The following is a 10836-nucleotide window of genomic DNA, read 5'->3' on the forward strand; positions in this document are numbered from 1 at the left end:
AGAAACCATCTGTAACAGCACCTGCTTGTCAATCAAAGCGCAGACACTGTTAATTCTGCATAAGCTTTAATATAATTTGAATGGGCGAATAAAAACAAAAAGAAGCAAAACTTAATACGGTTGTCAGCAACAGCAGAATTAGCTAAAGAGACCCAAACTGTTTTTTGTACCAGGTTGTAAACATGTTTATTTCTGCTGTGAAGTTGGACGTTTTAATACGGGAGCATGGATGTTAACTTGTTCTGTAGCCAGCCTCAAGTGGTCACACAAGGAACTGCAGTTTTTGGCACTTCTGCATTGGATTCATTTCACAGCCATGAAGCTTGGAGCTTGAGTATTACTTGAAATTTAGTTCAGATTTGTGATGCAGACAGAAACATGGCTACTGTTTACTTTTTCTATATTTAACTAAGATGATAACATTTCCTTGACCTGAAAGAACTGCCCTAAACATAACCATAAAAAGCCATATTGTAGATATGAAATACATTGTCAGTGAACATTTTGCATACATGTTCAGTATGAATATTTAGAAACTTGTCAGATACGTTAAAAACATTTTGAATATAAAGAGAGACACAGAAGTCCTGGTTATCAGATAGTAAATCAGAATTCATGACATTTTTGAGCTGTAACTAAAAACAATCTTCTAATCTTTACTCAAAGAGCCACTTTTTTTTTCTAATCCAAGGACCTGGTAGCTATAAATCTGACCAATCACGTTATTTGGATTACTTGTTCATATTTTGACCTATGACATATTTTTTCCTAATTTTATACTGTACAACGCAAATTACGTCTGTAGCTTAATTACTATAAAAAGTTTTCTTCATGTTTTAGTTCAGCTAGTCACTGATCATCACAGTAATGGATACGTCAGTGTAGCAGGTATGTTCTCTATGAACATTTTGTGATTTGCCAGATGTGTTATTAAAAAATGTTTCCTCATTATGTTGACAAAAAACATATTTCAAGTGGAATTCTTTCTCATTTGCAGATGAGTTGAAATTAAACATAATTTCTGAGAAACATGGCTGCATTAGTCTTGCAATTCTGACTTAGCATGAGTATTTGTCATTCCTAACATTTCATTAACTCATTTTTTCTTTTGCCTGGCGCGAATGGGCTTCCATAACATTGCACTATGATAACACAAACGTCCATAGATGGCAGCCAGACTACAGTTACAGTGCCAGAGTCAGCACAATGGGTTTAGTCAACCATGACCTCTTTATAGGAGGGGGAAGAGACAGAAAAGCGAGATGTATAGGCAAGAGGGGAAAGAAATAAGGAAAACAGATGGATTGAGAGGGACCTAAGAGAGGAGAGAGAGCTAAGTTGGGTACAGGAGAGAGAGAAAACAGAGAAAGGAGAGGTGTGAGAGAGTAAGGAGTTCTTGGCACACAGACAGAGAGAGAGAGAGAGAGAGAGAGAGAAGAAGGGGGCGCTTGTTTCCCCCCTTCTCCTCTCCCTTCTGCTTTAAAAAGTGAAACAGCCCTTTGAAGAGGAAGAGAGGGGGGGCACGCTGTACTCCCATCCAGCCTGGACTGTAAGGAGCATTTAGTGTGCCGACGCTAACCCAGATACCAGACACAACACAGAGCTGTAGCCAGAGAACCAGCTGTGGACCTGACAGAGCACAGGCATGAACGACATCAAGCTGGCCCTGCTGGGAAGCCAGGGGGCTGGAAAATCAGGTGAGTGGATGGAGGTGATTTTTTATTTCAAACAGCTACAGAAAAAATCATGATAGTTTTTGATGCATGATAAATCACAGGTTTAGGCTTGGAAATCTTCTTTATACATTATACTGAAACACCAACCAAACAGTTTGTTTAAGTAAAAATACCTCAACAGGTAACGCTAATGTGTAGACTACCAGAAGAAGTCTTTGGTGGTGAAATAACTTTTAAATAATGTCTTGGTGTTTAAGGCTGCAACGATTAGGCAATTTTCATGATTTTCATTGATTAATCTATTGTATTTATTCATTAATCAATGAATCGTTTGGTCAACAAAACATAAAAAACAACATAGAGAAAAATGTCCATCAAGATCCCAGAGTTAAAGGTGACATGCTAAATGATATAATTATATAGAATTTTCAAAGATTCAGAATTTATAATGATATAAATCAAGGGAAAATGGTATGTCTTTACTTTGAAGAAGATGGAAGCCGAGAATGTTTGCTTGAAATATAAACAATTATCGATTTTCAAAATTGTTGCAGATAAGCAAATTAAGGCGACCAGCTGATTCATTTACTTTAGTTAACCTTCTTGATTTCATCCAGACAAATTAAATTGAAGCTGAAGTACAACCTTACTTACATATTGCATCATATATTTTGAGAGAATTTAATCTCGGAGGCTCCATCAGCAGCAGCGACTGCATTGTTGAATTACAGATGTAAATAGAAGGTAGAAAATCTGAAGTAATAATATAATAATAATGATAATAATTCATCGTGTAACTTTCTAAATCAGCACTGAGGATGTTAATTGTGGTTTGATTTTCACTGTGATGTGTTTGAAAGAGATTGATGTCTAAAGTTTTGAGTAGATCAAGAATAAATCACATTGTCACAATCATTACATGAGAAGAGATACAAATATTTTTTTCCAACTTCATGGGCAACAGTGTACTTAGATGTTTGACTAAATCTCCCTTATGACATGGTGACGTGACATCTAATCTGAAGGCTTTTTAAACATAACTTATTAGGACTACAATTTGACATGATGCACATGTTCTTTTTTTACAGTGACAGTTAAGTGCTAAGCTCAAGGATACTGCAACTGTATTGCTGTACTGTCTGTTGATGCTCGAAGAGTAACTGAAACACATCACCACTTGCAGCTCTATTAATGATATCCCACAGTATAAAGCAGTAGCAATTATGGCTTGATCATGTGATGATCGCATCACATGATCAAATAGAGACTTGACATTGGACATCAACTTACATATTACCCAACAATCATGACTGCATATCTATATAACAAAAATATACATTTTTAGTTTAATTAGTATAATTTATACAGTTCAAGCATATAATAAGAATAACAAAGAATAACAGAGAAAAGCATGACAGAGGCGGGTTTGCCTTTTTTTGTCATGTCATATATAGCAAATGGCACCATTTTGAACCTAACATGAGTTCTTCTTGAATTACAGGTTTACCTCTAAGGTGGCGATCTGATTCACTCGGCCTGTTCACCACCCAACACTTTGTTGGAGCGCCTGCTGTCTTCATTCACCCCTTACATCCCACCCCATGGCCTCCAATGCAACCGCAGAGCCTGAATTAGATATTAACAGCCCTGTTTCTATTTCTCGTCCGACCATTTTCTCAAAGTAAAAAGATATCATGGCTGAAACTTTAACCTCGAGGGCTTTAAACTGGAGCCACTTGGTAGACTTGACAACCGAGACTGAAAGCTCATTTTTAAACTTTAATAAAGTTGTTTTACAGAAAAGTGAAATAATCCACCTACTACCATTTTTCAGAGTTCAGAGTGTTCAAGTACATCTCATGGTCTCTAAGACAAGGCAAACATCACTGAAGGCAAATTTAGTTAGATCGATGTTAAGCTAGGCCTAACTCTTTAAATGGATAAGTTGCGTGCTTACAGGTAGCAGGCCTAAGCGTTTATTTTCACAGGCCTTTGGTTTCATTACATAAGCTACGTTACATAACAAAACCCGCCCACATAAACAAAGTTTATTGGCTCCATTAATTGAGATTGAACTCAAATAATGAGATTATTTTTGCCTCCAGAGAATCCCTGCCTTAAAAGACCTTTTGTTAAATTAAAACATCTATCACAAAATTGAATACAAGGTTGGAAAACACAATGTATATCTGGGTTTGAGCAATCAGAGTCAGTGCACTTTACCTTTAGGGGAGCTAAAATTCCCCACCACTGCTTGTGTTTATGTTGTAATTAACTAGATCAAGCCCTTTACTCTGGCTTTGCTGTACTGCCCTGACAGTCGGTGCCCCCTTACTCTCTGTTTACACAATACGTGAAAAAGATCTGTATTTTGGGCTGAACAAATTCCAAAGAATCCGCCAGCTTATTTTCCAAGACTTTCAAAAGTTTATGGCCATACCTTTAAATCTGCAAGGTCAAACACATTCCAGATTTCTTCCAGTGAAAAAAATGCTGGCAAAAGTCAGCAAATTATACGACCCCTGTTTCTGCTTGGGTTCTCGTTGCATGTATCAGTATTCAGTCTCTGTGGTGCTGTTCAAGACCAACTGTCTCGGCACTGTGTTCAAGCTTTATAAAATAATAGGATGTCACATTATCACTGGCTGGCAGTGAAGCAGAGCTGTTACTGTGTGTAATGTTGTAGCCTCCGGAGGCTGCATGTGCACATGTCTATATAATGTGTTTCTGCTCGTTGCTCTTCTTTTTGTTGCTCTGAGTGCACATTTTGTCCTTTTATTGTTGTTCTATCATTGTGTCATCAAGTTCCATGAGCTGAATTTCCTTTGCATTTCCCAGAGTGCAAGCATGAGCAACTTTTTGGGTCATATCCATATTTGTGCTTCCCTGTATCCCCAGTATAACCCCTTCAGAGGCCTGTGACCACCACCAGCAATAGGCTTCCAGAGTTCAGCACTTGAAACTTCAGCCTTTAATTGAAACTGATTGTCTGTGGTCAGTTGTATGTGTGGCTCACTGTCTGGAGGCAAAGCAGAGTGGGGAAATATAACCATCCAGCTTGCCAAATATGCACACAGGCCGTCCAGAAAAGCCGTGCAGCCTCTTTCATGTGAGGCTACAGTTTCATTGCTCCATTCCCAGAGACTGTTGGCACTGTGTTGCCTGCAGGAGTGAACAAGGATCATTTACCCCCCCACTGCTGCCACCTGTGAGGGATGAGAGCGTAATGATACCATGATTCATTTTGTTGTTTTTCATTTCGTCTCTTTCCTCCAGCTGTCCTTGTGCGGTTCCTGACCAGGCGCTTTATTGGTGAATATGCCTCAAATGCCAGTAAGTGTTTCCAGATTTGATGATGATTTCAATTTGATGAGAGTTTTGGTCTTGGAGTTTATCTTCAGACATCATGGATGTTATTTAGTTATTTGGTGGTGTGCACATTTCACATGAGCATTATCCAGGATACCTTCTGTATGCAGAATAATTCTAAAGCATTACAGCTATAAAAAGATTAAAATGGTAAATCCCATCTTCTAGTGCGCATCTACCAATATTTAATGGTTTCTCACATTTTACATAATTATCTACTTAAAGTACGAATCTTTTTTGACAATAGAACACATTTGTTTTGGTGAAGAGTCACTTGAGCTGACAACAGGACACTATTGGCATTCATTTGGAGAATCCAAGTCAAATATTTAATCTCCTTTGAGCTCTGCTATCTCTCCATCATTCTGTGGGAATTATCTGGCTCTTGTTATCAATCCTCCATTTTGATGTGTGATCTGTGAATAAGAACAAAAACGGTAAATTTAGGAGCTGAAACAACAAACCAAAACAAATGAGCTGAAAGGTGCTAAAAGAGGGAAGCTGCAGAGTCTGGTGATAATTATATGTCAGCTTGTCACATGGTGCTGTATAGCTTATTTGTATGCTTAAATATTACTATAATATTACTAAATATTACTTTATTATCTAATCCTCTTACAGATTCCCTGTACCATAAAAGGCTGTCGATTGATGGTAGGCAGCTGAATCTGGAAGTTTTTGACCCCTGCTCTCAGGTATAACATTTCTCTAACACACTTAATATCATCATATCTGCACTTTTTATTAGAATAACAGACTACTCCTGTTTTGAGTTATTTAGAATCCTCCTACGTTTCATTATGTTGACTATAAATCTACTCAGTGAATTTTGCCTAGCACTTAATTCATGGATGACCCTTTCCCTTTATCTGTTAAACAAATGAGAATCTGCGAATAATGACTTTCCAAGAAAATATACACAAGAGCGAATCATATAACAGCATCATCACTTCCACATCAATATTTATTGAACCTACGTCAATAACACTGTTACCAAAAATGTCATCAGTGTTGGGGGAAAACCTGCTGTCTTCAACATATCAAGAGCCAAGAGGAGCTTTAGCATCATCCTTAAAGGAGTCCACTGTTGGTGAAAGGTTTTAAAGCCCAGGCATGGTAGAATTTTCAAACTCCATCAAAGATGATGCAATCCTTCAGCTGGGGTGAAAAGACGAGAAGAACAATTTCTTGTTTTGGAGCTCTGAACATTTCGGTGTCCAGTTTTCAGTCTGTTGGGGGAAGATGTAGCAAATGGCCATGACCTTGAATGAACTGACACTCAGATACTTATCTTGGACTGGCACGTGTGCGATGTGTACAGCACTCAAAGTTGGGAATCCAAAAGGTTTATGAGAGTATCTTGGGGCGATATGTGCCAATAGCTTCTTTGAAGAGAAGAGTCATATAACCTGCTTACTTCTCTTTCAACAAGACCTGAGAGGCCTTTTACAATGGAATTTGTATTTTATTGGAATACCCCTTGGCTTAGCAGAACAAGAGCCGGTCATTGTCTTTGCGGGTTAAACTCACTCTAACACAGCTCTTTCATAAGAAACACTAAGTCGATGTTATGCCCTCCTAACCCAGACTGCATAAAGAAACTATGGAGTCAATAAAGAGAAAGGGAGAGAAAGGGAGCTCTTAAAGTGATGTTTGAGGGCTCAGACATGTCCTTGAGCTCCTTGTCCTTCCTACACTTTATTTCTCCTCAAGGTCACTTAAAAGCTGTCCTATTCTTGCTCTGCACATGTCTGCATACTGTGTTGTTCAGGGTAACAAGAACGGCAGTAAAAATAGCCAGGAGAAGTGGGACAACAGTAAAGCACATGTCTTGCATATATAGAATGAGGTGCTGTGAGAAGCTCCATCTTGAATAGCTTTTTATCTAGACACCTTTCTATGCAGTGTCATGACAATTTACAACATGTTGTGATAATGCTGTCATCCATTTATCACTTTAATCCATGGTATTAGTCTATTAACTAACTAAAACACAGTATAAAGAACACTTGCTTCAACCGTTTCTCTCTGGTTGAATCTGTCCAGGTGGAAACAGGACGTACAGGACACATACATACACACTGAACTGAATCTGCTCAAACCAAAATAAAAGCATGTGTTATCCTTGGCAGGGCTCGGAGGCCAGGTGCATACTGGAGGAGCCGGTGGACTGGGCAGATGGCTTTGTGGTGGTGTACAACATCAGCGACCGCACTTCCTTCATCAACGCCAAGAACATCCTGCGGCAGATTCGGGAGGCGCGCATGGACAACTGCAAAGGGTCAGAAGCACAATGAGGTTGTTTTATTTTGAAGTGAGTGTGACAGAGGGTCAGAGCAGCTGTCGGCCTGTTGTTTCCAGAAACCTTGAGCTGGATGAGGTTATATGAACCGTGTTCTAATGAGGCTAAATAGTTTTTGCAAACATTTTCTCCAAATTGTTTGTGATTAAGGCGCCTTTTGTGGCTTTCTATATTAAGATTTGAAACATGGAAAACAATGTCAAGAATGTGTTTGAAATTCAACTGTGATACTGACTGAAAGCTATCTGAAACACAGTCTCTGTTGTTGTAATTGACGCCGACCAGCAGCAAATAGAAACATCAGTTCTGCTTTTAGCACACAGTAAAACACCCCATTACATTTGACCTAAAAGTATACTCACATACTTTTCTGAACTGAAAAACTATGACTGTTATTATATTATATAGATATATTAGTAGAATATTATTATTAATATTATTGATGATTGATTTCTATTGATTGATAACTGTTGGGTAGTTTAATTTATAACAACAAAAAAAACGTTCTTGCTAAAAAAAATACAATATTTCCCTCTAAAATGTAGTGGAATAGAAGTAGAACGTAGCATGAAAAGAAGTACAAGTATCTCAAATTTGTCTTTAGGTACAGTACTTGAAGAATTTACATTACACTAATGAGAAACAGTCTTGTTTTAGCTTGGTGTATGCACCATTTTTTACATGCCCAACCCTAATCCTAACCCTTTAATTGGAAACTAGTCCTTCAGTCACAGTTACAACATCCAAATCATCAAAAGTGACATATCAACATTTTTATTGACATGAGATGAAATACTAAGAAAGGTTTAAAACTTCTACAGTATGTTAACGGAACATGCTGCAAACACGATGGGAAAACTGAGCAAAACAGTGTATCACTGCTCTACTTTCTTTGAAGCTGAACTAGGACCATGTGGTTTTGAAATTGAGGTATGCTGGGAGTCCTGACCGGACCTGACAAAAACAGACTGATAAATGATTCATGATGATGTGTGAGAGATTGACTGTGAACCTACTGGCATCTAGAAAATGTGTTCTTCTGGAAAACTCCATCAGGCTGCCTGTCATGTGCATCCTGATAAGGTGGAAGAAGGAAATCAATTTAGTCAGTGAGTGTACACATGTAGAGTACGTATACTCTGGAAACATACGGTATGTGTGTTAATAACTTTGCCAAAAAAAGTACTAATGTAGTATCAAAACTGGTAAAATAAAGTTCATGCTAAGTGTGTAAGTTACATATACATATATTATATATGTTTATATATGTTTCCCTGTCCTCTGCATCTGTTTCAGGGACACGGAGGTTCCTGTGTGCCTGGTGGGCAACAAGCAGGACCTGTGTCACGCCCGGCAAGTGCGTGAGGATGAGGGCCGCTGCCTGGCTCAGGAGAACCGCTGTCACTTCCAGGAGGTCTCAGCAGCCGAGAGCTACCAAGACATCGCCAATCTCTTCACCCAGCTCATCCGGCAGGTGATGGAGCACCTCAAGTACAGAGCTGACAGACGACGCTACAGCGGCTCCAAGTCTATGGCCAAGCTCATCAACAATGTGTTTGGCAAGAGGAGGAAGTCAGTGTGAAGGTCCCAGTTTAAGTCAGAGGCTGATCAGCTGGAGGGACTGGGATGTTGTGTGTGGACCCATGTTAAAGAGAACTGGTCATAAGGTTACATGCTGGGTCTGAAAGCTGTTTAGTACATAGACAGCCGTCCAAACTGTACCCCTGCGTTCACACTGTGAGCAATATTAATGGTTTGAGGGAACATTTACAGGGCAGCATTAGTCCTGGACATTGTAGATAGTTTTTTTTTTTTTTTTTTTTTTTTACCAACAATATGTTTCTGCTTCTCTTCTTCTGTGATTAAAACATAGCAGGTTATCACTATCAGTAGGGATGAGTGAGTACACCATTATCTTTACCTGTTTAACCAAATTCATAATCTGTATCTGTATCTGTACCCACAATGGGTGGCGCTTAAAATTGGACATGGGTGAGACTAACCATGAATTGGAAATTATGTTGTTGAAATTGTTACTAAATGTATTAGAAAGATATTTACAGAACAGCACGAGTTGCTGTATTTAACAGATATTGACCAATTTTACTCTGATGATACTTGTAAAAAGCACATTAACGAGTACAAGTACTCACTCAACCCGAACGAACAGGACAGGAAAGCATAAAAACCTTGTTGCTAAGTTTTAATGGGCAGATGTAATGAAACAGGCCTAAAGTGTTTAATACAGAGCTTTGTATAAATAGAAAAATTATAGCTAAAATGAGTAAATGTCTTCTCCTCAAAGACCATATAATCAAGACTAAGAACATAACCAGTCGTCCAGTGCTAACTTTCACCACGTAGCATGTTTTGATACAAACACAGTTTGTCATCAACAGCTTCTTTTCCAGACATCATTTCTGATTTCTTTTTTGTAGTTTTAGGACTAAGTAGCTTTTATTGGCTGTAATTAACTTCTCCCCCATCTTTCACTAGTCAGACATAACTGTTTATCATTAAGTGGAATCACAACACGGAGGAGAGCAAGAGCGATCAGCTGTTGAATAGCTTGTGACAGTGAAATGTTCAACTGGGGCCAACTTCTCTCCACTGCAGTTTCCCCCTGAAACTCAAACTCTGGGTTACTAACTGTCCCTGTGCTTACTCTAAGTATGTTGCTGTGTTCTCAAGCCGCCTTTCTGCATTATAATGTGGAAAAAATGTGTTTTCTGTGTTGTGCAGCCTACCTCTCTGCAGGTTTTTATAAGGTTTTGATGCATTTTACTGACACTTCAATGAACATTCATACTTATTTTTATTATTTTTTCCTCTTCGGTAGCCATAGTGTTTATAGTTGTTTATAATGTTGATTGTAACATGTTATACTCTCTCTATGGCTGCTATGATTAAAGAAATCATTTAAATCTATTTACCAGTACAATGTCTGCAACTTTTCATACTGTGTATATATAAATTAGTAGATTTTATGATTGTATTTATTTGGACTGTTCACAGAATCTGAAGAATTGAAAAAGATCTTGAATGCGAGCTCAAAATTTTGTAAAACTTCATAAGAAACATTAACAAACACCAATTGAGGGCATGGATTTAATTCATCACTGTTGTTCTTCTTAAATCCAGTTATGTAACCGTGGTATCACATTGTGAAAAATAAGTTTATGTATGCAGTGCTTTGTCGATAAATGTTCCTTCTGTAAATACTGTGAAAACATCGGATGTTCCAGAGGAAATTAAAGTTAAACATTGCTTAATAAAACACCCGTATGAGTTCTTCTGAGGGGCTTCTGTTTCACTTTGAGCTAAACTTTAATTAGTTTGACCATGAGAGGAGGAATTTCTCTAAAGCCTTCAGAAAAGAGGAATTTCCTGTGTGTAACTGCTAAAAATAGCTGGTTTGAAGGCAGGAGAAGTGAGAAATGCACCAGTACTACACTGGACAGTCTGCTAAACAGACTGATGTTCCTGAAG

General features: G+C 38.3%; 1 protein-coding gene across 1 annotated transcript; it reads left to right on the forward strand.

Moving 5' to 3' along the window:
• Window positions 1-1491: 1491 nt before the first annotated feature.
• On the forward strand, window positions 1492-10623 carry rerglb (RERG/RAS-like b). Its single transcript, XM_010738661.3, has 5 exons — window positions 1492-1697; window positions 4953-5009; window positions 5667-5740; window positions 7178-7326; window positions 8644-10623. Exons 1-5 carry the CDS (start codon window positions 1646-1648, stop codon window positions 8927-8929), a joined length of 618 nt encoding a protein of 205 aa, XP_010736963.1. The 5' UTR covers window positions 1492-1645; the 3' UTR covers window positions 8930-10623.
• Window positions 10624-10836: the final 213 nt, after the last annotated feature.

This window comes from Larimichthys crocea, chromosome X, assembly GCF_000972845.2.
Source record: "Larimichthys crocea isolate SSNF chromosome X, L_crocea_2.0, whole genome shotgun sequence".
Lineage (NCBI taxonomy): Eukaryota > Metazoa > Chordata > Actinopteri > Sciaenidae > Larimichthys > Larimichthys crocea.